General features: G+C 40.1%; 1 protein-coding gene across 3 annotated transcripts in view; it reads left to right on the plus strand.

Annotated features, from left to right (window-relative positions):
• Positions 1-537: 537 nt before the first annotated feature.
• VCL (vinculin) overlaps positions 538-27,599 on the plus strand; it is a 60,329-nt gene continuing 33,267 nt past the window's right edge. Inside the window, exons 1-3 of one of the 3 annotated variants that reach the window (XM_056351631.1) lie at positions 891-1,027; positions 7,789-7,988; positions 20,926-20,996. In XM_056351631.1, coding sequence (XP_056207606.1) covers positions 7,977-7,988; positions 20,926-20,996 — 83 coding nt within the window. In that variant the 5' untranslated portion in view covers positions 891-1,027; positions 7,789-7,976. Of the gene's footprint in view, positions 1,028-7,788; positions 7,989-20,925; positions 20,997-27,599 lie in introns of all 3 variants that reach the window. The other 2 variants (XM_056351632.1, XM_056351629.1) reach the window with 2 other exon arrangements.

Raw genomic sequence — 27,599 nt, forward strand, 5'->3', positions numbered from 1 at the left:
TGCCCTCTCCCCTCAGGAGGGGCGGGAAGCGGCTTCTCCTCAGCGGGGGCGGAAGCGGCTGGGACCGCGCCCGGGGCGTGCCGGCCCGGTTGTGGGCGCCCTGTGGACAGGGCGGCGGGGAAGAGGAGGCGGGTGACGGGCGGCGGGCAAGGGGCAGCCTCTTTCCTCAGCCACCCCCTCCCCGGACACAGCTGCCACACGCACCCGCCGGGGCAGCTCGCCTCAGCCCAGCGGACGGCGGGGGCGGCGCGCAGGGATCCCGCCACCCTCGTACCCAGCTTTCATCGTCTCCTTATATGGACACCAGAATGTCTGATGTCACCTCAACGCTGGGAAACCAGCCGCCCGCGCAACCAAGCTTAGTTGGGAAGGCGGGAGGATGGTGCGGGAAAGACTGGGGGGGTGGGGGGCGGAGGGAGGTGCTGGAATGCTGACGGACGCGGCGTTGCGCCACTGGGAGCGGCGGTGGCGGCTCGGCCATTGGGTGAGAGCGGCCGAGGGGGCGGGGAGCTGTGGGAGGGGTAGGTTGTGGTGGTTGAAAAGCCGCCGCCGGGCGGAGGAGCGGTGCCAGTGTGGGGTGGGCACTACCAGGGGGAGGCAGGAGGGCAGCGAGTTCGAGTCCCGCCTCCGCCAGCCTGAAGCGGGAGTCGCTGCTCCGGGCTGCTGCGATCTGCTGAGGGACGAGGGGAAGGCCCGCGGGGGTGGCTGTGTTCTTCTTTTTTTTTAATTTATTTTATTATTTTTTTTAATCTCTTTCGCGGAGGCCGCGGCTTTCTCTGCGGGGCGTCAGCCCGCAGGGACAGAGTTTGCCAGGAGTTTGTGCTGACTTCGGGCCCCGGCCCCCCGCCCCGCCGCCGCCATGCCCGTCTTCCACACACGCACCATCGAGAGCATCCTGGAGCCGGTGGCCCAGCAGATCTCCCACCTGGTCATTATGCATGAGGAGGGAGAGGTGGACGGCAAGGCCATTCCGGACCTCACCGCCCCCGTGTCGGCCGTGCAGGCCGCTGTCAGCAACCTGGTGCGGGTGAGTAGCGGCGGCCGGCCCGCCTCCTCCCGCTTTGCCTCACGGCAGCAACTTCGGCCGCCGCGGCCAACTTCGTGGTCCGGCGGCGCCGGCCTGGCGCCTACAGGTGTGGCTCCGCCACCTCACGGCCGGCCGCGAAGGGGTTAACCCGGGGAGGCTTTCTGGACCTCTGCGGCTCCTGTCTGGAAGCCGCCGCCGGTTGTTCCCGCCCCGGCCGGCGAGGGAGCTCGGCGGGGCAGCGGGCTCCCGCCGCCCTCCCGTCGGGGGAAGTCCGCCTGGCGCCCACCTGAGGAGCGGCGGCAGGGCGGGGGGCGCCGCTGCGGTTCGTACTGTCCTGAGGCGCCGCGCAGATGTCTCTGACAACGCTCGGGGCTCTTCTGCTGTCTTGGAAACTCCTATTTTAAGTGTATGCGCTATAAAAGGCAAAATACTTGCTGTGATACTCTTCTTAAAAAAAAAAAAGAACAACTCCAAACCTCCCAGGCATTTGACTGGGATTTTTATCTTGTGAAGGCAGGCAGCTGGCGGCCGGCGCGGGAGGCGAGGCGGGACAGCCCTGCCGTTTGCAGGCAGGCGCTGGAGTTATAATTTTCTCCGTTTGTTCCATAGCTCCGGGTGTCGGTTAACGGTTAGCTTGTGGGGAGCTAAAGGTGACCGAAAATCGAATCGGCTTGAGTCTCTCCACTTCTTGAAAGCAGCTGTCCGTAGAGTGTGTCTTGTAAGGCTGGAGTATTGGCAGTACGGGCTTTCTAGTTTCAGGTGCAAATGGCTAATAAATTGGAAATGTTTTAGTTGTGTTATACTTTTGTACTGCCTCAAAAGAATAGCAAACTGTTGCAAGGCAGAAATGTCTTCTTTCACTGCAGCATTGCATACTCTTCGAATTCATGAAGAATTACCTGGTAATACTGAACTTGCACTTCTGTTAAGTTCATTTAGTGCTACTTGGAACTAATTTCTGAACATCAGATGTTACTTTCTCACTCTGAATCACGTAAAATTCTTAGTCATTCGTGGCAAGCAATAACCCTTGCCAGCGAAATTTACCTTAATGAATTGGCTACATATAGTTAAAATACTGCGTCAATGGTAACTGATGTATTAGTGCACATTTGAAATAATGAGGCTTGTGGGTATAAGAAGCTGTCAGGATGACTAATGCACGTGATGTATTTATCAGCTTTTGGCCTGTGGAACTTGCTATTGCTAGAATAACATGACACTTCAAGGTTTCACAGTTTATTAGAGTGTAACAACTCTTGGTCCCCATGAATTTTACAGGATGTACCATCTGGAATGTGCGCTTTCTACTGACTTTCACTGAAACTCTGGTTTGGGTGAAAAACCAGTCAGTCTGCAGCAATGAACTGAGGTAATAGGTGTGTTGGCTGTAAGGGTGTGAAGCCTGAGTATATGGAATACTTTTCCTTGAAAGGAAAACTTTAAAATAACCTTTTGCCTCTCTGGCCTCTCTGATGTTAGCCTGTATCACTGGATTGTGTGGCTATTCCACCCTGAAACCTGATCTGATAAAGTAGCATTTATTAGAGAAATGTAGAAACAGAATTAATTTCTTTGTACAGCTTGCTAATGCCAGCTCTTATTTCACTTTGGACTGTTTCGGAAGCCTCTGCTAGCTAGGTAGAAGGAAAGGCTGTTGAATCATTTTTCTGTGTTAATTCACAAAGAACAAATAGAAGTGGTGTAATCTGAGATGGTACTTAGAGGGAAGATTCCCTGATCTGGTAGAATGCAGCTTTGACTGCATTAGGAAAAATAAACTAAAGTTCTGTTTACTGTCTGGAGCAGTGTTTTCAGGGTGTCATTCTGAAGCGTAAAGGTGATTTGTGAAACTGCAGTGTCACAGGAGCAGGAGTATTTGTGCAGATGGGTTATCTAATTGCAAGCCTTCTGGTGGCTTCACAGGTGACAGCAAGGATGGATTTGCCAGTACCACCAAGACGGTGATGTAGCTGCTAGCTCTTTCTGTTGCTTGCTGTCTGCTCAGGGCTCTTGGCATAGCATGACTGTCACAAAGTAAGTGACAGTAAGTACTGACCAGCAGAGAAGTTTTTAAGATATAACTTGACACACACAGCAGCACCATTCTCTGGCTCCCCAGCCTATAGTAAGGACTCCACAGTTTGGGAGGTGGAATATTTGATTCATAAAACTATTCCATCTGTAAGTAACTGATGGTAGCAACTGTTCGAAGTGCTGAGACCCATTCCTGTGCAAGGCCTAGGAGATGGGTTGTGTGGAGAAATGGGGTAGGAAATGAGAAACCATACTGACATCTTTCTATATCTCAGTTGCTAACCACAACTAGCAGGTCAGGGAAATCATCGGTAAGGGTCTCTTAGCTTATAGATAGCCTGTCTGGTAGTCATGGTTTATCAGATGTTTCCTTGAAGTAGAGCACTTTCACTCAAAGTAAAAAAAATGTGGTCTAGAGTAAGATTAAGATTAACTGGGATCACACTTGATGAGAGCAACACCCTGTAGCACTAGGTCAGTCATTCGTGTCAGAGGCTTCTGTTGCTTTCTAAAGTTAAGTCTCTTAAAACTACCATCACCTGAAGCCTACTCCACCTAGGGACAACTAAAACAACACAGGTTACTCTCAAAACAGGTGAAACTCCATGCTAGTATGTAGGCAGTGACATAAAATGTAAAACAAACCAATGAAAAACCCCACAAAAACACCCCCAAAACTTTTGAAGGGTTGCATTTGGTGTAGCTGTAGTCAGCTGCCCTATCTCATCCTAGTGGATGAAGTAGTAATCACCTGAAGCAATCTGCATGTTCTGGGTGCATATCCATGAGCTTCTGTCAAGTGAGAGGTTGCCTGGGGTTGCAGGGCCATGCAGAAAGAGCTGTGTGTCTTCCCTGATCAGGCTGTGAATTGCTGACCAACACCTGCAAACAATCAGCTTGGAAATCATCTATAACAATGAATTTGTGAAAAATACAGCCTTCCTTGAAATCCCTGTGATGATTGCAGCAGCAGAAGTCAAATACATGGCTAAACACTTAGAATGAGGAGAAATGGTCAGACTTGTGGGGAGTGGGCAGTAAAACAGCATCTTCATCCCTCAGTTTTCTTCTGGCATAGCTGACTTGCCTGTATCTCACGGTACACAAGAGGAGTGAGCTGTTGAGGGCAGCTGAGTCTTTTTCTTGTATTGAGAGAAAAACTAGCTTGCAGTATTTATGTATCTTGGAATGGGATGGAGAAAGAATTTTCTGCATAGCACAAAAGATGGCTCTCAAGGGATCATAGCAATGTTCTGAATTTTTTCTTGATGTTTGAATCTTGTCATGGGATGTGTATAGGTCAGTGCCTCCCCATCTCCAGGTCATTGTACTGGAGTATCTTTAAGCTGAAAGAAATGGGTTGTTACAGCAGTTCATCTGAACTCTACAGAAATCAAACTTAGTGACAAGTGAATGGGAGTACTAGACAAGCCCTGATGATCTCATGAGAGAGTAGGTCTTTTTGTTATAGGTGTCTAGGTCTTTTCTGTATGTACTAGAAACTTGTGGTTAGAGTTAGGAGAAACTGTTTTTAAATAATAAACTTCCTTCTTTCTTGAAATAGAACATTCTGCTTCAGTGGACCTACAATTTATTTAGGGATAATTTAGGATATTGTGTGAACTGTGACCATATGCTCTGAGAAAGGGGATATAAACCCATTAGGGTGTCTGTGTGGGAGGGACAGGAAAAAGATAGATTAATTATTAATTGGACAGAAAGCAACTTTGTAACAACAAAAGACCATCACAAACTTCTTTCTTGCGTTTATCTGTTAAGAATCATCTTTACACAAGTGATACATTAGCTTCTGAATTGAATGGAGTAATCCTTGTTTTGTTGTTAGGCTCGGATGTGTAATTTATACTAGTCTCCTCCATGAGCTTTAAAAGGAATATTTCATTCTTTGTTTCTTTAAATGTGCATCAAGATGGTGAATGCCTCCACAGGCAGCTTGCTTTTTGGGCATAAAAACTGAGGATACCCTTGTGGAATGGATAACCTTAAAGTGGCATTTGGACTAAGAAGTCCCATATGCCAGCAATATGGTGTATACCATTCCTGCTCTGGAAAACTTGACCTATGCTTTCTGCTGCATGAGTGAATTACACTAGCGAGGGAGGAGTTGTTAAACCCATATTAAGGTTCAATGTTTAGCGATTTAGTCTTGTTCCTGACTTTAACTTAAGAGTGTCTTGTAGTTTTGCTTTGTGGTTTGGAACAAGATGACACCCCCCACCCCCCCCCGCCCCAGTGGTATTGGATTGTGGACATGAAATTCCTTTTATAGAGTTTAATAAAACAATGAACCAAATACATGTTTCAGTATGTTCTAGGTTTAGAAATGTGTAGCTTCAGAACATAAGTGGGGTAATTTTCAGGTGTCTTCCCCTTCCTAATAGAGTTGAAATTTGGATTGATGAAGCAAATCTTTGAGAGGATGTATCTGTAGTTAAGCAGTGATTTTAAAGATGCAATTGCAAGCATGTGGTGTTAATGTTACTGGAAGTGGTGGCTGAAATCATTAACTAGTTGTTGCAAATGGTAGGGTCTGTCTCTTGTTCCAAATCTGCTAGAAATCTTAAATAAAAACCAAATGACGCGCTTTTGCCATTTTCCAAAGGCAAGAATAGGCCAGTCCTAGTCAGTCCTTGCCTTGAGTGTTGCTTAATTTTGGTAGTGGCTTCACATTTAACTAAGACAAACTTGTTATCCCCACTTCTCTGTTGTACAGCTTGTATGTGTTGTTCCTAAGCTCTTGTTTCTGACTGCATTTTTTTCTATTAAATCTTATTAGCTTTGTATTTCTTCACCTCAAATATGAAGACTAAGTATCAGTCTTCTGCTGACATTTCTCACTTTGAAAAGCAAGTCAGATTGGCACACTAGACCTTTAAGAAACATTGCAATGTAATGTTTTCTTTTCAACAAAAATTCTGTTCTACCACTTGCTCAGTCAAATGCTGAGAAGCAATTAGTCTTATATAGAACTTGCTGCTGTGGCCACAGTTCTCAATTTCTGCAAAATGGTAACCTTCCTGGAATTAATCTTTAAACACAGTGATAGGAGTTCTTGCTAAGGAGCATTGTTGTTACCTAATTTGAAGAGTGAAGTATCTTTTTTAACTACTTAAATGTTATAAGTGCATCAACTATATTGTCATGTTAAATTATATAATTTTGTGGTTTTTATGACAACAGGCAAGAGAGAATTAACCCTAAATCAAGCCCTGTAGTTGGAGTTTAAAACAAGAACTTGTGTTGATGCGTGGCAATACCCCACAGATTAGCAGCTATTGCAAGTACCTGCACTTCAGAAGATAGTTTCTGGATACAGGCTGACTTGCTGCATGGAGAGATGGAATGATGAATTAAAGGCTGGATCTTTTCATTCACAAATATTTCATCAATAGATATCTATTTAAAACATGAGCCTAGCATGCTAGCAGCTCAAAACTGATGTGGTGGGGAAACTCCATGTACATAATATTTGGAAGTAGGTCTAGTTTGTCCCTGTATTAATTTCAGGCTCTAGTGCATCTGTAAGAATATGAAAAACTGGATAGAGAATCAGTGGAGAGAGCAAACCTCGCCTTTGTTTATTTTACCTAGTAATTCAAGTCTACTGAGGTATGACTTGTACTTGCCCATATCCTGAGACTAGAACCAAAGTTTTCTGGGAGAATATAAGGAGCAACTCACTTTGGAACAAATCTCTTACTCTGAAGTAAATAATATTCTGATACTTCAGAATAATTATTTACATTGTTATCCATTGAATATTATGAATAATACTGACTGATGAAAGGGGAAAGAAGGAGGAAAAAAAAACCACCCTCAGCTGCTGAAGGCTTTTCATGATGACTGAAACTGTCAATTCATATTGACTCTTAGTTGATGATGATCTCTTTCTCACTGAGAGAGCACATGTTGGAACAGTTTCTCAGTACCCTGACTTCGTGGGTAGGGTAGGAAACTGGTGATTCATGTCAGGGTTATCCAGTAAAGAGCAGGAAAAAAGAAACAAGTCGTTCCTGTAGCAAACTTCTGTGTCTTGTTGCTGTTGGCTTAGAATTCCTATGAAGAGACCTATTGTAAGAAAACTGCATTGCATTTTCCATGAATGGTTACACCCACAGAACAGAGAATGTAAGCTGATCTTTCTCAGAGGATCAGTTTTTTCTTTGTGCCAAACTTTCAGTGTGTCTTGGGGACCTGGATTTGCCGAAGGCAGTTTTTCTCAGTTAAGACTGAGGTAAAGAAGGTACCGAGTGTCAGCCTTTTCTGTGTTGTGACCACCCCCACACCTATTCAGCAGCGTGAATGAAAAGTGAAAAAAGGACATTTTACCTAGTCATGATTTTGCTACTGCTGTACTTCCATAAGCATTTTTCATTGTCCTTCATGTCCCTCACCAGATTTAATTCTGTCTAGACTTTGAAATGGACTCCATTGCTGCATGCTCAGACAGTGTCTCTGTATTCCTCCTGAGTCACCTGCATCATCCATGCAGGCCTCCTGCCACCTTTGCTTAGCTAACCACTTATCAGGGTGAACCATCCCTGAGCTTGGAGGAGGTGATCCTTCAAAATCACCCAGCTGTCCAGAACCTGTCTTATTTCTAAGACTGTATCCCTTGGAATCTCTCTCTCCAAGTAGATCCCTGAAGAGGCTGAAGTCTGTCTACAGCTCAGGGTCTGATTAGTCTTGTTTCTTCCTTTCAGGATTCTGAATTCCACTGTCTCACGGTCACTGAAGCTAAGGTTGCACCTGACCTTTGCATTCCTGACAAGTTCATCCTTGTTTCTAACAGCAGAGTGCCTTCTGTCTTTGGCTCCTCAATTTTTATCTATTTGCTGATGAAAGATGATATTTAGGGCTTACAGTATGTGATAGAAGTACAGTATTTCTCATGGCAGTGAAGGTAAGCAGTTTTCATATTAAACTGATTTTCTGTCATGGCCTAAGAAAGTTTGACTTGGGCAACTATCATGCTTAATCCTTGTCCTCAGGTACATGTCGTGCATAAATGAAATGATGAAAAACAGAACTGAGGAAAAAGTACTGATTTGGCTAGTTGAGAAGCTTTATGCTCAGATATGTTTGGGTATGCTGCAACTGTTCTGGTCTCGTTGCTCTACAAATTAAAGTTGTAACACTTTTCAGTCACTTGAGTAGATACAGTAAATATTGTATGGTAATTCCAAAATTGTCTGAATTCCTTAACTGTTGTAAAAGGTAAAGACTACTTCAAGGTGGTCTGAGTTCAGGCTAGCAGTAGGCAAAGACCAAAAGCCTTGTTCTGTAACGAATGTAAATATAACCTGATTTGCAGTTCATAAGGATATTCAGAAGTACTTGGTATTCTTGTGGTGGTGTTTATCCAGCAATGCATCTTTTTTAAAAGGTGATAGAAAAGATGGCATTTTGTCTTTTCTTTTTAATGGGCACACACTGATGGCAGTACTAGACTGTTCTTTTCAATGTTTATTTTGTTTGTGGGAATAGTGATGTACAATGGTATTAAACCTGAACTGCATTTTAGTAGCCAAGTCTTTACATGAATTAGACAACCCTGTCCCTCCTTAAATGCTGAAGAGTGCACAAGGAAATAACTATAAAAATTAATTTCTTAAATGGGTGTAGTCACAGAAGTGCCAGAGTAGCAGTATGAGAAGTGGTGGTTGTTTTTGTAACCCCTGAATTGATGAGGAGCACTCTGGACTGTACTGGATAAGTCGCAAATGTCACCTTACTAAGCCAGCTGCCAGTAAGCCAGGCAAACAGAAATGACTGCTCTTCCATCTTTAGTTCTTTTAAATTCTCAACAAATATGTGCTATGTAATGTGGGGAGCAGGTGCATCAAAATGGGAAGCTTATTAAAGGCTGAGCCAGGAAAGTCCATATCAATTTCCTTGCCCATTCTAATCTCCCAGCTGTTTTCTGGCTATCAGCTCTTCAGTTGCAGAAAAGTCTGAAGACTGCCCTTGTCAAGCAGGGAAGCTATTAAAAGCTGTCATCTGGAACTTGAATTATTCCAGCTGAGTTGCTTCCTCTGCTGTCTTGAAACATTTTCCTGAGTTTAGAAGAGACTGTATATTGCAACTGTTTTTGAGGGGGGAGGCATTAATAAAACTTTCTTTTATGCAGGCCTTGTTTTGTTTGGCTGCACAGATCCTTCCATGGAAGGAGCAGAAACAGACTTCAGCCAGAATAATAGTCAGTACTTGTGAGAGCCAGTAACTTGTAAGTTGCAAAAGTTTTTGGATTAATTTGGCTCCTGATGACCACAAACTTGGTTATTTCTTGAACAAATGGACTTACTCATGAGTAAAGTGTCTGTCTGTGCATAGGCAATGAATGGTTAAACCGTTAATCTCAAAATGGGATATAGTAGTACATAATTGAATAAAGTGATTAGTGCTAAGGTTTAGTAGTGTACAAGCTGGCATGCTCAATCTTCCTATTTAAACTCTACAAAAACCTTGTCAGTTGCTAATGTACATCAACGTAGTCATCTCAGCTTGCTTAGAGGTTTTTGTTACCAAAGTGTGTGATGTACTGAATATTTATATTGAGAGTTATCACTTTAAAAAAATACATGCTGCTTCAAGCATACAGTTAGAAGTTATTGGGAAGGTTACTTGCTTTATGTCTTTTGGCTTTTTAAAAAAAATCTTAGTTTTTTGTAACTTTGCTCAAGATATCTGATGTTTCCCATTTCAGCCTCTGAATGTATATACAGATGTCTAGATATCCTAAATATCCTTCAACTGATTGAAAGAAGACCTACTCTCAAATATAAAAACACTTACCTAAAAACCTGTAAGAGTTATGCAATAATTTAGGTAAGTAAACAGGTTGGTTAACTGACTGGTGTAGAGGACTACACTAAAAGTCACTTTGACAAGACTAGCTGTCTTTGCAGCTTTTACATCATAATAGTTGTGCTGAGTAACAGAGTTGGACAAATGGAGTTTCTCTCGAACTCTGGAGTAGTAATGAAAAGGTCACTTATTTAGCTTGCCCTGACACAATGACAAAAAAACCCCTGGATTGTGAAGGGCTTAGTAGTTGCCAAACCACGGACTTAACTGTAGCAACTAAAGAAGTGATGCCTGATTCTTTGCAACACTTAGAAAAAGTTCCTATTTTCTCAAAAAAATCAAGGGGTGGGGAGTGGGAACCTCAGTAAGTTTTAGGTAGGTTTCAGCCTGACTTTCTCTGAGGAGGGGGAAAAATGTAATAGCTTGGCATTTCTTTTATTTCTCTTGTTATTGCTGGAGAAAACCTGCATTCCTTCGCCCTCTGAGACTCCACTGACACTTGGGCTGTCAGCCCAGCCAAGCCCACCCCACCTCCCCATGCAGCAAGAAAGAGTGTATTTTTCTGTTGATCTTCCCCCCACACCCCCCTTTCCCAGCTTGGTATCAGTGATTATCATACTTCAAAGCTATAGAATATAAAGTGTTTTATCCCTCAACTGCAGGCTAATTTCTGGCATAAGTTGTGCTGGCAATTTGGGGGGTGTGTGTGCAGGTGGAATGTCTAACCGTTCTCCAGTTATTCAGGACAGTGAAATGCTGAAGAGACTTTGCAACCCTGAAGCAGTGACTGTTACAAAGAGTTGTTTCTTAGCCTTTGTTGTGTCAGACTTCGACTTACTTGTCTGGCACTTTTTTTTTCTTGCAAAAAGCAAACTTGCCTGCCTGTGGCTTACTAGTTTGAAAAATGTTGGTGATTCAGATAACTAACCTTGGTACTGTGTGACAACGAAGGAAGTAAGCTGTGGAGGGGTTTGTAAGCTTAATGAATCTAGCTTCTGCTTTCACAGTTCAGTGTAATTCCTTTCTTCAGACAGGTTTTCCAGTTTGCTTGTTAGCTGGCCCAAAAACATGTATTTTCTGTTAAACATACTATAATGGTTGCTCTGAGGACTGGTTCTCTTCTATTCCATTGCTTTTAAATGTGGAGCAACTTGCTGAAGTAGGACAAAATGTTGGGAACAATTGTTGCTGACTGTTACATAGGAGATAATTTTAGTCAGATTTGCAGCTGCTGTTTCTCTTTTCAATCACGTTCTCATAGCAGGTAAAGGACCTGCATCTCTAAATGTGTTTACCTTACAAAGATTTAAAGGATTTTTCAGTAATTCCTGTTAAACTTCTAAAACTATTTTAACAGTTAGACATGGTACCTATAACTTCTCAAAGTGGTAGTAATGATACTATCAAGTGTTGGTGGCACTTAAATATCCTTTTTCTAATGTGGAGTTGATTTGTCAACCTTTCAATGTGACACAGCAATGGTTTGTTCTTACATCAACTGGATTATATGTATTTGTACAGTGGCTGGCATAATGGAACTCTAAAATGCTAACAAAATACAGTGGAAATAACTGCTTCTGTTCTGAAGAAGTTGAACTTTCTGATATCTTTTCATGATTTAGTGTAAAACTTATAAAGATTAATTTTGAAGACAAGTTTATAGAGGCTTTATTTCCCTATAACTTCAAATTAACAGTGATTAGGATTATACCTTTCGTGTGCACAAGGTGAAGCCAGGCTTTGGCCAGCTTTGCCAATCATGGGAACTTCATGAAATAAGCAGTTGTAACCTAGATATTTGTATGCACTGGATTGTAACCTTTGTTTGCTTAATTACCTAATTTCCCCCCTTTGCTTTTAATTGAACATAGTAGTAGCTTCATGTTACAGAGGTACACTGACAAAAGTCTGTGCAACCCCTCAAGCATGTTCAGATGCTACTGTCTACAGCAATAGGGTTAACCAACTCCATGGTACAAAGACATGTCCTGCAGATTTTGGTATTATATAAACTAAGCTTTCCAGTAGGAACAAGAGTAAGAGTAATGTTTTTATAATGCTCTGATTGGGTGAACATGGAATTATAGTTTAATGTATATTAATGTTAGTCAAAAGCACTGTTTTAGAAGTAGGCTGGCACCAGCACTGTTTTGAGTGGAAGTAGGTTTTAATGACTGAATGTAGACTGTAAAAGAGTAAAAAAGACTGGCTAAGAGTAGGTTCTATTCTAGATGGCATGGGAGATAATTTTTTCTGAGTGAGAAATTAGGTCTGTAGAATTAATCAAATGATTAAAAATTCCTAAAGGAATCACTGACAAGTAGGAATTGGATTACTCTTTATTGGTTATGTCATCCTTTAGTAGGAGATGCTGACTACATTGGTAACATCTGCTGCTATGCTATGGTTTATTAACTTTTACCAGAAAAACATTTAATCTCTTCAAAGAATACTTCTCTTTTTCAGGAAAATTATATATATAATTAAAGCTTTTTTGATGTGTCAAGTAGTTTGTTACCTTACCAAATAGTAAGCTTGAGTTTTATGCAGCTGTTAAAATTAGTTTTTAATAAGTCTTCATTTAACTTGCTGAGTGGCTGCTTTATAATATTTGCAAATTCTTTGTGATGATTCCCCACATAAGTGGGCCATCTTTACATGCTGAATTCCTTGCAGAGCTGGTATAAGTGGTAGTGAGCACTGAAGGCCAAATCAATCTGAAAATAATCACATAATCTCAAGTTTCTGACACACTTAAGCTTTTAATGGTGCTATAAATGAGCATGTCCCTTGGAAAGCAGCCCACTATTTCTGGTTCTTACTCTAATATAAGTAGATATTGTAGCTAATTAAAATGTTGCATTTAACATGTGAGCAGTGATTTACACCACTAACTCATTGTACATTTGAATTAACTGTTAGTCAAGTAAAATGCACAGTTCCTCTTTCAGAAGACTCTCAAAATGCTACAGAAGGTAGGTGATAACCATACAATACCGTGTTAGTATGTATTTTGCTGGTGAAGAAACACTTACCGTGGCAGGCCTTATGCCAAAAGAGGAATGCTGTGAGTTTCTGTTGCTTCATCTATTAGTGAGCACACAAAGATATTTTTTAATACAATATTAAACTCAGTGAAAAATTTTACTTTATTGGTAAAGGTAATTATAGATGAGTGTGTTTTGTCTAAGGGAAACAGCAGGATTGAACAAAATCAATAAGGGACAGAACTTTGTCTAGTTCCTGCATTTGCAGATGGACTTAGTAAATAGATAAAGGTAGCCTATCTTACATATTCCTTCTCTGCCTCAATAAATTGTGTAGTGCTAAACCCATTTAGCTTTTGTAACTCACCAAGGTAATGGAGGTAGATACCTGCAGTCTTGTCAAGCAAGTAAATGAGCCAGCACTGATAGCAGGCAGATGAGAACAAGTTCAGTAATTTGCAACAGTGTCATGGGAAAGGTGGAGGGGGTGGTGGTGGTGAAAGTTTCAGAATTGCTGAGAATGAAGGGTGGTATGAGAGTGGCTTTGGCAAAATGGTTACATTTAGAATGCCCTAAAAAGCAGGGTCATGTAGTGAACAGACTTCTGATTACCTACTGATAAATGCTTTGCCTCTGTCAGGTGCTAAAAGTGAGTATTCTGATTTGTTGTTTCTTGAAATCAATGATGATTGGTATTCCTCCTCCCCCTGCTATCAGAGGTGTTCAAAACTGCTTTCCTTTCTCATATTTATAAATTTTGTCATCCTGCAGGAAACTGTTGCTGTCTTGAACTTAAAAAAATAAAATAATTCTGTTACTCTGGAACCACTGGTGCTAAAGGCAGGAGCTCATAAGGGACAGTGCTCCCTTTTCTCTCTATGGAAGAGGGAAAATCAGTGTTGTGCAGTCTGGTATTCAGAATTCAAGTTTGCATATAACAAATAGAATATCTTAAAATTCAGTGCCTGGTAGCCTACCTACACCTTGGTTTGTGTTATTACAATGCCTCATGTAGTTAGTACTTGTCAAATTAGCAGTGCTTTCAAAAAGTTAAATGGGTTATCAAAAGTAGCAACAGATCTTGTAGTTGTTACTAAACTAGTAGTTTAGTTACTAAATATCAAAGTAAAATTATGGCATCTCTAGTGGACATCTGCCTTGCATCTGATTTGGTCAGACATCTTAGAAACTTGGGAGGAAGAGACTTCTCTACTGTTTGCACCTGAAACTTACTAAAGTAACAGAGAATAAATTTCAAATGAATTTTTTTTTCCTCCCAGTTCTTTGAATATTTTCTGGGCCAACACATGGATAACCAAATACTGATTTAATATTGTTGTTACACAGACCACCGCCAACTCAACTTAATCTTCTGGTAAAGGAAACAAAGCCTAGGAAGAAAGTCTGTTACTACCTATGTGAAACTACAGCTTGGGTTGGTTTAGAGACTGGCTGTACAGTGCAATATTGATCTATATTAGAAGCACAGATTTTCACAGGACAGTACTGTACCTAGAAAGAAATCTTTGTTCCACTTGATAAAATTTCTGAACTTCCTGTGGTGAGGCTTTTTGTTATTACTCTGTTACCAATAAAACCAAAAAGGCTTAATCTTAAGTAAACTTTCTAGATAGTTAACATTTGGAAGGCTGGGGTGGAACAGGATGCATCTCAGTTACTGAAGTGGGGGGAGATCCTAATCAAATAAAAATCTCTCCAACATACAGATGTAAGCAGATTGTCAAAGATAATGCAAACCTACCACCAGCATCATGGTGTTTGGCTGCTAGCTTTTCAAACAGGCATCTGAATAATGAGAGAATTTAGTTCTATCACATGTATTATCTTTCAGTATGGTACTAATCTGTGTATACATCATCATCAGAATTTGTGTTAAGAGGTGCTTTGAAACTTGGTGGTGATTCACAGGTGTAGAAACGAAGCTTTTGCAGTCTGCAAGCTTTTTTGGTATGAGGCACTAAACTTCCTTGTAAGATAAAAGTAGCTAGTTTCAGCTGTGAATCTGTTGTAGAGGACAATTGCTGTATCTTATTCTTCCAGGTGAGTTTTATATATGCTCTAAGGTCAGAGCTGACTTACTTGACTGAAGTGGTGCTATAATGTCTTTAAAGTAGCTCTAACTCAGAAGTACTGGTTTAGAAGAAGTAATTCTTTCCTTGATAAAAGAACTAATTTTGCAATTATAATGGTCCTGTAAAAAGTCTCACAAGGAAACAAAAGCACATACTGTTTAAGTTGTGCATCCTGTAATTAGTGAAACCACCCAAGCCTCAGCTCTGTACTGTTAGCAGCATGAATAAAAGTATTTTCGTACTGGAATGATGTCACTTTGTTTTCCATATGGTTCTTGTTACATAGCTACGTATTTTACTTGGACAGCAGGATTTCCTTAGCCTCAAGCCAATTGAATTTGTCTTAATCGCTAGTGTAGACAGGTAGGTCAGTTTGCTGCTATTAGGGACCAGATGGCTGGAGTGTTCTAATTTAGTTTTGCTATGCCTGGAATGTAGTCTCCAGGGTAATCATGAGAAAACCAGAGCCTGTGTACAGTTTCCATATTAACTAAAAGGCACAGTGGATAGGCTCTGATTCAGCAGTCTCTTCAGGTTCGTGCCAGGCTTGAAGGAAAAGTGGTCTTGTTGACTGATGTCACTGATAGTATAAGTGTGTTGCTCATTTGGCATAAACTAGAAGCAGGAAGAGAGTTCAGCTGCATATTTCTTTGAACTTATTTTTCAGTCTCTAATTGCATTGGCCTGTACCCTTCCAGAGAAGTAGAAAAACTTAAAGCTTCTTAAACCAGTGTTAAACTCACTAATTGCAAGTGATGTATCAATCATGTTTTTAAATCAAAACAAGATGAGAGTGGAATGATGAAGAAATGGGAAATTTGCTCTGTTAAATGCTTCCAAGAGAACCTTTTGAAGGAAAAAAACCAACCAGGTTTGTGTTAGTTAGTTATATCTTGTGACAACGGACTTGTTTCAGTAGTACTTAATAAGGATTAGATTGTGAGGAGTGGTGACCTGTAAACCTGTTCTCTTAGACTTTTCTTAAAACACTTCAACACTGCTTGTCTCTTATTCAGTTTGCAGAAAGTTTTATCTTTACTGGAAGCTGTTTGTCATCTGATGATAAATTTTCTGAGTCACTTGTGAAATCTAGGTGCAATCAAGAAATGTTATGTTGTACCCCAAAGCTGTTTGACTTGCATCTGGCAAAATTTTATTCTTTGCTGCTGTGCCAGGATGTATGCAATTTATGTTTTGCTAACATCTGCCGCATGGATTATGGTAGCTGAGGGTCGGGGCATGGTAAAATGACATTCACTCCAACAGTTGTATTTCTAAAGGAGCTGAGCAAAATAGCTTGAAACACCAACTGGATCTACTTGATACTGTAAATAAAGACAGAACCAGGGTTGCAATCAAAATGCTGTGACGGACAAGAATAAAGGTAAATAGCCAAGTCCTGCTTTTGCTTTTGTGCTACCAGAGTTCCTTCCCAAAAGCTTTCTGTGTAACTTGGCTCCAATCACTGATTTTGTAAAGAGGAAAACAAACAACTGTGAAGTAGTTACTGAGCCCTTGCCCCTTATGAACCCACTGAGACGAGCTGTCTCTGAACTCAATTTGAGATAAAGCATTTGCTTTCTAGGCCTTCAGTGGACAAATCTTTCAGAGTTCATCCCACCCTACAAGGCATAGGATGCACAACTGTACCACTAACTCTAGTTGTCATTTTCCTTACATTGTCATGTGTACTTGAGTAAGACCCCTCAGTGTGTAACCTGAATTCAGAATGCTTTTGCAAAGGCTTAATTCTCTGCCCATTTTGTATTTTTTAGCCTGGGCTGAAATGTACATAATCTAGGCCAGCAAGGAGTAGCCATAAACTTGGTGTAGCTTTGGCTTGCTTTGACCTCTTCTTCATGGATTGTTCATGGTCTTGACATCTAGGTCAGTTTAGCTTTCTTAAAATGCAGGATGGGGGAAGGATGGGCAGCTTTGTTTTAAAAAGGATTTTGGATATGGCTATGCAATGTAGAAAGTGCTAGCAAATACTTAAGGGTTTTTTTTCAGGACAGACATCAAAAATTGAGAAAAGTTGCAGAGCACTTCATGGAAATGCACTGATGTATAACAAATTTTTAATGCTCCTGTTGCCTTGTCAATATTCTTCCTGGAAGCTTGCAGAACATGTATGTGTAAACCATCAACTGGATTTTACTGTGAGATGGCTTATGGTAAAGTTGCTTTTACAGTATATAGACTAGATCACTTTGAGTGGTATTCTGATTTGTCAAGCTAAATTCATACTGTAGCTTTTTTCTTGGGAGAAACTGGGGTCTTGGCTAGTGTTAAAGCTAGGGCTGTATGTGTTCACTTGATGATGTGGGAGTATTTTTAGGCTCCTTGCTAAACTGACAGATGTTTTAAATCAGCTTCTGGAGCATTGCAAGAACTAATTCTTCTAAGGTTATCTTGCTTTTTTAACTGGGGAAACCATATAAGGTGCAAGGAAAAGTCTACTTCAGACATCTGGCAAATTGTCAAATTGGTGTTGTCAATATAAGCATAGAGAAGAAACTTTGTGGGTTTATTTTTTTTTAAAACAAATACAACAAACCACCCCTAAACAATAAGCTTTGGACTCTCAGCTGAAATATTTGTGTGTTTTATTCTATATGATACATGCAGTTGGTACTCTCAAACTTCTAGAAGTTAAGATAACTAGCTATTACTGGGTGTTTGTGGTGTCTTTGTTTAAACTTGGAGAATTGCAGATGCTGAAACTATATCCTCTTCTCACTGAACAGCTATATCCAGCAGGCTAAGAAGATGGGCAAAGGGACTTGGTAGGGTGCTCATGTCTCCTCTTCCCTGCAGCAGAAGCAGACATGACAAAAAGCTGTGAAACTGGTTATAAGGGAAAAAATCAGCCCGGTCAGAAAGTTTTCCTTATGCTTTTCCATAGAGGAAAATACTCCCCTGCAGAAAGCTTAAAACATGCTGATCTGTCAGTCAGTGGCAGATAAGAGTGCCGAAGACCTACAAGCAAAGTTAAAAGCCAAAAGCAGTAGGAAATCTCAGTCTCTTGGCTCTTCTAGCTGTATTCCTAGAAGGCTTCTCAGTGGCCATGTATGTCCTCTGACTTGTGTGTCCCATTTCTTTAAATTTCTAGAGTTGCTTGCCTCTTGCTCCCTGTTGTTGAGTGGCAGGGAAGCAGCTCATTCTTTATTCAACTAATTTGCCTCCAGTCTCCCAAAGAGCATGGAAATGAATATGGATGGGTAGAAGTTGTGACTATGTAACTGTCTTGGTAAACCATTTTACTTCAGAGCTTGCCTTACTCTGTGCTGCTCTAAGCAGGTACGGTGTTGAAGTTCTGATCTCTTTACTGTGTTAACCAGTGCAGTCTCTTTGGAACCATGAGTAATGGCCACTACAGTATTACTTAAAAGCAGGAGCTTTATTTCATGGAGACAAAGATTAACTTAGCAGGTAAGAATATCAGAAACCCAAGTAGGAATCCTGGGTTTTTTTTCCTTGTGTGTGCTGCTGGATAGAAATAAAATACAAGTCTCTCAGATAATTGTTCTGTATTGGCATGAAGCTTGACAAGCCTTCTGTCTTAAATAGGTAATGTGTAGATATTGCATATTAATAAAAAAATCTTTGTTCCCTTGATATTGGAGTATGGAGAAGGTAGTTGAATGACTCTCCATCTTGTCTTACATTGCAGCATGTCTGAAAACTGCTTAGGCTATAAATTTCCGTCTTGTTTTGAGACTTCGCCTGTTAAATGGTCTGTGGAGCATGTTTTTTTTTTTAAATGCCATCTCTATACCTTGGCTACAAAGGCAATTTCTGGAAAGGTTAATAAGTAGCTATGTAAATATTAAATGCTTTGAGTCACAAGGTTATATATTTAAACAGATTCTGTGAAGAGTGTGCCGTAATGGTGCTTAAAATATGGTAAAGAGCTAGTGCTGAGGCTACTGGAGGAATCAGTATTTCTGCTTTGTGATGGACTTAGAACTGTCTGTGGAGTTTAGGACAGTTTTGATGTTAAAACTCCCCACATAACACAGCATAAGAGTTTATTCCCATTTTCACTTTTTCATTTGAAGGCTAAAGATCCTGGCTAGTCATAGAAGGAATGTACATATGTATGTGTAAATATATATAGTGTGTGTATATATATATACACACTGATAATTAGTTGATAATGCTTCCTTGAGTTGTGAACCTAGGTATATCCCCTTATAGAAGAGTCCTGTGATTTCTAGGCCGAATAAAGAAATGTTTCTGGTATGGTCTAATAAAACTTGAAGTAACTCTTGATGCTTGATGCATTGTAACTTGAGCAGAAGCTGTTTCTTGCTTCCTTCTGACTGATGAATATAAAATAACAATGATGAATGTTAATGACCTTTAAATTGAAGCCCCACCAGTTGTAAACTTATTTTCATGTGTTCTTTAAAAACTGTATGTACTCAGATACACCTTTAAAAAATATACTGGTGCATATGCAGATTGGTACAGCTGCAAGAGACAAAGTCTTGAGGACATGGTTCTTTGGAAATGAAGTATTACTCTCCATTTTCACCTGGTAACAGCCTTCTGTCTGAATGATGTGTAGTCCAAAGTTTATGCAAATTTACTCCTTTTCTGTGTCATCTTTATCATGCATGTGTGCATACCAACATGTGAGAAATACAAAGAATGTTTCATGAGTGCAATGGGAATAAAACAAAGCAGGCATATGGTCATGTAATCCTGTCTCAAGTAATGGGGTATGAGATACCTCAAGGAGTGCAATTATAAATGTATTTCCTTGAAGTTTAGGAGTCAAAGCAACACTGCAGTGCTGTGTTCTAGGAGGGGGCATGACTGTTGATGAGCCTACAACGAACATAAGAGACAGAAACCTGTCTTAAAATTTAAGACCTTTAACCTCCTCTCTTCCCTTTTTTACTTAAAAATAATCTGTGTGGGTACCCATGAGCCTAGTACTAATAGATTTTTAAAAAAAGTAGGCTAGGTTGACTTTGTGTTTGATTCAAGTAAAATACTTGGGCCAGTGTACTTCTGTAAAGCCCCTCCAAAAAGGACCAGACTAGGGAGATCGGTTTTGGCAAGCAGCTTAAATTTGCAAGGAAATGGTGCTTCTGGAATGCTGTACAGCATGAGAATTGGCAAGTGCTGTGCCTACTGGCACACTACAACTTACGTCCAGAACCAGAAAAGCTTTAAATACCAGCTGATAGGGATTTTCAGGGCTATCTTGTCTAGCTTGAGCAGGCCTGGCAGCTCTTAACACAAGCTAGTGTCTGGGTTAAAGACCTTCTGCTTTGTGATGCCTTCCTGAATAGCTTATTCAGCTAGAAAGTACAGTGAACAAAGGAGCTGGAAATATTTTGTCAAGTTAGTGATCTCACAGTTCAGAGAGCCACTGCCAATTATAAAGACTTCTATTGTGTAACAGAAGAGCTAGTGCATAGAAAACTCCAGATCTTACTCTATCTCTTCCTTTATTAGCTTCTGTATAATTATTTTTGCCTAGAGGATGCTGTGGATGTGGGGTGTATTCTCAGTATTTAACTACATATTTCTGATAGACTGTTGAATAGAAAAATGGGGGTAACTTTTTTAACTTGGAACACTATTTTTGACTGGTGGGGATTAGGGAGGAAGGAAGCCTACAGAGTTCACAGTAATTAAGTTTTTACAACTAAGTGCAGCAGACAAATATATTGCTTCTGGGGAGAGTGGGAAGAGGGAAAAGTGTGTGTATCCCCCAGTTAATTTAGTAGACATGTTGGCAGGAAATGGTGTATGATTTCTGAAGCTAGATAAAGGTAGACTAACCACAATATACAGTGGTCTGAAAAATAGATGCAGCAAAAGCAAACCCAGTGAAAGGAATTAGTACAATCATTAGTACAAATCAATTTTTAATTGCTATTTGTTTTCATCTAGGCTTTACAGTGAAATTAAGTATGATTTCTTTCTCCTGCAGGTTGGAAAAGAGACTGTGCAGACAACAGAAGACCAGATCTTGAAAAGGGATATGCCACCAGCATTTATCAAGTAAACTCATTTTATTGTAAACCTTCTATTGTAGGTACATTAAACCTATTCCAATGATAGATCATTGTTACTAATTTCTGCTGTACAGATTAAAAAATACTGTTGTTACAATAGCTCTTTTGGGTCTTGAGGCTGACCTTTGTCAGGAATGACCTTTCTGGCAGCAGTGAGTTTTCCTGTTAGATTTTGTATATACAGCTACATATCTAGAGTATGTGTTCCTCTAAAAAAAAATAAAAAATCAGATTAACAGTGGTACTTACCTGTGTGCTCTTGTAGTTTTGTCCAATGGTGTCAGAAATAACATGATCAATCTTTTTTTCTATTTACTTGGTTGGTGGAACAGTGTGAATTTGTTAGTATAGGCAGCTGCTGCATGATATAACTGCCTGGAAATCTAAGACATTTGAGGAGTGGTGACTGACACTTAATTCCATGGCTCTGTGTCAAGGACAACTGACTTTCTCCTGCTGCTGTCTGAAGTCTTAAGTCATAACTTCACTACTTGTTGTGGAATTGCCAAGCTTCTTACTGCCACCTGACAAACTTTCATTGAAGTGACTTTGTCCTACAACCTACTAAATGTAGTGACTTCATTAGTGTTGTCCAATGTGTACAGAATGACTGGATATTTTACTGTATTCCCAAACACATTTGATGGGTTGACTTTGGCTGGATGCTAGGTGTTCACCAAGCTGCTCTATTGTTCCCCTCCTCTGCAGAGTGGTGGTGGTGGTGGGAGAAAATAAGATGAAAAAAAACCTTGTGGGTCAAGATAAAGGCAGTTTAATGAAGCAATGGCAAAAGTCACATGCACGGAAGCAAAGGAGAACAAAAGATGTTACTCTCTACTTCCCATCAGCAGGTGTTGTTTGGCTACTTCCCAGGAAGCAGAGCTTCAGTGTGTATGTAGCGGTTGCTCTGTAAATGAAGAATGCCCCCTTTCCTCTTCTTTCTCCTAGTTTTTACATCTGGCCATATGTCATATGGTATGGAATATCCCATCCAGCTTACTGGTTTGGGGGTGGAGAGATAGCCTTGATGCTGTGAGAACACTGTTTAGCAGTAGTCAAAACACAGGTGTGTTATCTCCACCTTTCCAGCTAACAGTACAAGCACAGCACTCAGGGCTGAGCTAGATCCAGTACCACAGAACAGGCACATACTCAGAACAAGAAAGCATCGAGGCAACTAACAAAATGCTAAAATGGAAAACAGATTATGTCTAAAATTACTTTTTTTACTGCCTAACAAATTTATTTCCTTTGTTGCATTGTACATTAACAACATGAATTAACAAAAATAATGCCTAGGACCAGGCACTACTGGTGTAAGAGTCACAGAATGAAATAGCTAAATTTAGTGAGGTACAGTTTCCAACTTGAGACCACCCAGTATGTCAGTCAAGATGGTGCTACTGATTGGGAAACTTTCTAGGGGACTCTGAGGAACAAGAGCTTTATAGGTCTGACATACCTTTTGAGCAAATCACTAGACATTCTATACTAGAGAAGAGAATTAACAGAACCCAAATGCCAATGCTTTGTTTTGGGTGAATTGACAGCGTTTCCATGGAGGGAAATTCTGCCTTATAAATCTGTTGGTGTTAGGAATACCATAACAGGGATAGGGGTGATACAGTATACACAGGTTTCTAAACTTTTTGCCAAAGTCTGAAGGCTTTTGGGAAAATTAAGTAGCCACAGGGTAATAAGAAGGGTTCGTTCTTATTAGTGGAAGGAAAAATTCCTTGGGTTAACCCTGACAATAGTAGGAGGTAGGCAGTAGGACTGTACAGGTCTCTGCTAGGATTGTGCTTTTCACCATGTTTACAAACTCCCTGGAAACAAGCATGAGCTATGAGGCAAAAGTACTTGCTGAGAACTTGAAGTCTTACACAGGGCAGTGAGATTAATGGGTGACTGAGAAATTACAGCAGGACCTTATTAAACTGAGTGACTGGATATCAAATGTGAATTAAATTATTTTGAAAGTTTGAAATAATGAACCTATGGGAGAGCAGCAAGTCTAGTATTAAATAGGATGATTGACTCTGAACTGACTGTTACCAATAGTGAGCAAGGTCTTGGAGCTGTGATATATTGGTGAGAGCATCCATTATATGCTCAGTAGTGGTCAAAAAGTAAATGAAAATTAGGTTTATTAGCAAAGGACGAGACCAACATGTCACTATTTTTTGCTCCTGTAGCTTGAATACTGCATGCACTTGAGGTCCCTAAATTTTAGAAAGGCTTTAGTAGAACTGGAAAAAGCTCATGGAAGGACTTTGAGAACAAAGGTATGGGATTACTTCTGTATAAGGCAAAGCTTAAGTAGGCTGGAACACTTCAGCCTGGGAAAGGTGACAGGAGGACCTGAGACCCTGACAAAGGTCTAAGGAAGTATGAGTAGCATGGAGGAGATGGGGATTGGTACTTCTTTTGCTGTGCAAGAACTTGATGGGGGCATTGCTTTAAGCTGATAGTTTGTAAACCAATAGGGAGAGCTGCTTTGGACAGCAAGTCACGTACTGTTGAAATTCTTTATATAGGTTTGGAGGTTAATAGATAAGCACTTAGAGGAATCCGTTGTGGGTTATCAAATAGACAAGCTGCAGGAAATCCCAAGAACTGAAAACAGTTGAAGGATGGGAGAGCGCCCAGAGGAAGTATGATAAATGCTTATTCTGTGCTTAACTTTGTTCAGGCATCTACTTGCAGCTACTTTTGGAGGCAGGATACTGAGCTAAATGGGGCCTTTGAAACAATCCTTGCAGTATTTATTATGCTGTCTTCCTGGTGTGTGATCTTGTTTGGCTGTAGAGGGGGTTGATTTTTTTCTTTTAATTTTTTTTTTTTTTGAGGGGAGTGTTTATGTATTGAAATGAGACCAAAGCTTTTTTCTTGCCTCTTAATGAGTTGTATATAAACATATAACTTTGATTGTGCTAATTTTCTAGGACATGTGGAGGTTTTAGTTAAATTCCAGCTTCTTTTTCTTCACCTAGACAAGTAAGGGATGAAGGAAAAGAGATGTTTTTTAATTGCTGTCTGCATCCAGCCTTTGATCAACACTTAGCAGTTTGTGGAGACTGAAACAGTTAAATTACTGTAGAAATGTAATACAAGCACTGCTGAATAGTACCACTTCAGGCGGGGTGCAATAAATTTTTCCTGCAGTAATTCATGACTGCTTTTATTGTGACATAATGAAAAATGGGAAACAAAGCTACCTGTTACAGTAATGTAACCTACTTCACATAGCGCTTACTATTCTAGATGCAATAACGTGAATTAGGAGTATTCGGTGGCCTTTTATGAATTGTATTTGTTGGGTTTTAAGTATCTGGAGTTTATATCGAAATAAACTACTATATGTTGACGGTTCCTTGTTAGTACTATGGAGTGTGTTCTCACCAATACCTTTGTTGTAGGGACAAGTGACAGTCACAGGTGAGCTAAGGGATTCTCACCTTTTCCAGTGTTGAAGGACAGGATTTGGATGCAGGAAGTGAAACAGATGAGGGTGGTGTGGTTTTTTCCTCTTCTCTTTCCTGAGAGGAGGGATTTTTGTTTCTAAACTGTTAGTTTGGGAACTGGCATTGCTCTTTAAGGGGGTGCTCCAGCAGAATTTGTACTGGCACGTGAATGATGGGGTAAGGAGCAGTGCGCATGCACTAGCGCTGCATTTCCCGATGGTATTTACTGCATTCAAGAGGACCACCAGTCTTGACAGAACCACTGGTGGAGGATGAGGGAGAAGATCTGTTTATTCTTTTTAAAGACTTGGGGCTTGGCTTGTCCTAAGCCTAGTGCTGAGGTTTCATAATGAGCATGTATGATGGTAATCTGTATAAGTTTTTTGGTAGGAGTGTGATTGTGCAGCAAAATAGTTTTTTGGCTTCTGAGAAGCTATCATGCATCCCTTTGCTTGCTACTGACATAAACCACGTTGGAACTATTGACCTAGAGTTAAAAAATGCTGTTCTTTATCTTAATTGTCTTAATCACCAGGGAGTATGAGTAATGCATATAATTTACATCAGATGTTTTGCAGTGTGTTCATATTACTTGTTCTACTTCTTTTGTAAGGAAGGAAAAATCTCTAGGCAAAGAACAGAGTAAAACCCTATTTGTTTACACTGAGAATTTGTCTGTGCTTAACTTGCACACACAAACCCATTTAACAAATCAAGCAGTAATGCTCGTCTATATTAACATCATTTTGGTAGCCAAGCTGGGGCTGTGTTGCTGGTAATTGTATTAACAAATTGACGTTAATGTACAATATTTGCTTTTTAATTTGTATTTCTAGAACTGCAAGTGATCTAAACTGTAGTGAGTAAAGTCACTACAACTTAAGCGATTAGAAACTGAAATGAGCACTGTTCAAGCATCAAAGGCATGGTCTGGTGTTTTTGGGCAGGCAGCTCCAGGAAAAGTAGAAGTCAGTCTGAAAACCTAAAACGGTAGCTAAGCATAAGCTTCAGTGTTTTCCTCGCATTTCATAAGGAACACACTAACAGGAATGAAGCTGACTGACGACCAAAAGTAGTATGGTTGGAAATATCATGACCTTTGTCTTCTCCACAAAGAATTTGGCTGGTGTTAACATAGCTTTGTTGTAATCATGGCTCAAAAAAATATTTTTTTTATAAACGTGGGATTTTTTTAGGTTGTGATATAATACAAGGAAGAAATGATAGCAATGAACTTCTATTCAAAACTTTTGATTCTTGTGGTAGACCAAGCAGTTCATTGCAGTCAATATTTTTAGTGTTTTTTGATACGGTTTGGTGATTGTTGGTTTTTTTTTTAATTTATGTAATTGAATTACTTTTTTCCCAAAAATCTGATCTTTTGTTTCCTAGCATGTACGTTTTGCAGAGGATGGAGTGTGCCTGGTTTTTAAACACTACTCTGCTTTTTTGTACATAGTGCACACTCCTGATGTCTTTCAAATGCCTTGGGAAATTTATACAAAATGGGCAGTGTACAAGTAAAATGCAAGTTCGCCTCTCAGAGCAAACTCTAAAAACTGTTAAAGAAAATGCTGAATCTTTAGAAACTTTATTTTTGTTAATTACAGAGATTTCTGGGGTAATACACATTTATGTTAATTCCCTTCTTTACAAATGAAAAAGCCAGCCTTGAGATAATTATTAGTGTTAAACAGATGACCATGAAATTGAACTGGAGGAAATTAAGTATTTCTGAGCCTATAGCTCTGAGCTGGCTGAACAGGTGATTTGTTTAATCCCTTTCTTGGCAGAGTTGAAAAGAATAAAATTGAGAAGCAAGCACGGAAATCTAATTTGGTGAAGTCAGTTGACTTTGATAATACAACTAAGTACACTGCATAGTAATGAGCAGACTGTTCCCACTTTCTGCTTGAAGTTCTCCTGTATTTTCTTACTCAGTTATGAGTTACCACCATCTGATGTGCTGAGCAGATGTCTCACTAATGAGCAGGTTATGATAGGGTCAGATGGCCCAATTCGATCTACTCTAGGGAGCCATTAGCTGAAAACTTTACTTTCTGAATAACAATAATGTTTTCCTGTAATACGTGTCTTATTTCTAGCATAGTTAAATTTAGATGTAACCATTAAGTTCTGCCATTTGTGTTAATAAGGAACATAAGGGAGAAAATGTGGTAACTAACTTACCAATAGTACTTAACTGAAAGTATGGTAAAAGAGTGTGTCCAAGTGGTCAGTAGAAAATGGGCTAGACAGTATTGCTTTAATAAAAGGTTTTAATGTTTGTCAGAACCTAGTGTAACTTGAATGAGCACATGGCACTCACGCATAGAGCCTATGTATTAGACTGCACTTAAATTTCTGTCAGAGAAACCGGAGAGAATGGAGGCAAGTCACAGTGAGGTCAGTAAGTACAGTCATGAGTAGCATAGCTAACGTGGAAGTGAAGTCTAAATGTTGTATTTCTCTAAGCTATCATGAAGCAATTACAACAAGAGAACAAAACCAGAAGCTTTTCAGTGTTCCAGTTCTTGGTATTTTAAAATTGTTGTGTTAAATGGCTTGATGGACTAATTTCAAAGCTCATTTGTTTATCATAGTACCTTGTGTGTTACTGTAATTGCATAGTGTAATGTCTTGCAAAACTCCCTTTTTTAAGCCTGAAAGTGCAAGCTGCATTTAAAGTTTATACCTTATCACTGAATCGTGTGGCTATTTAAAATGCTGTTTCTGTCATGAGTTTTAATACTCTGAAGAACTGGACTACAGCTTCAATGAACAGGGCACAGTGTCTTGGTTTTCTATGGTTACTATGTTCCTTTGTCTTAATGCATAGCTATCATTTAATATTTATTAATAGCAAATGCTTATTGAATGACAATGGAAATATAAGGCTGATAAAGGTTAGCAAGTACTTTGATTGTGAAGTCCTAAAAGAATAATTGTTTTTTCCCCTGTCCTTGTCATTAAGAATGAAAGGTATTTTGCTATCTTGGGACCTCTCCCTAATGACACTGTATTGACTGCTGCACGTGGGATGCTTTAAACATTCCCTGCACTGGAAGATGGCATGACTTCTGAAAAACTGTGTCATACAATTGCTGGTTACTTTCTTGTTAAAA

The sequence above is a fragment of the Falco biarmicus genome, chromosome 9 (assembly GCF_023638135.1).
Source record: "Falco biarmicus isolate bFalBia1 chromosome 9, bFalBia1.pri, whole genome shotgun sequence".
Classification (NCBI taxonomy): Eukaryota; Metazoa; Chordata; class Aves; order Falconiformes; family Falconidae; genus Falco; species Falco biarmicus.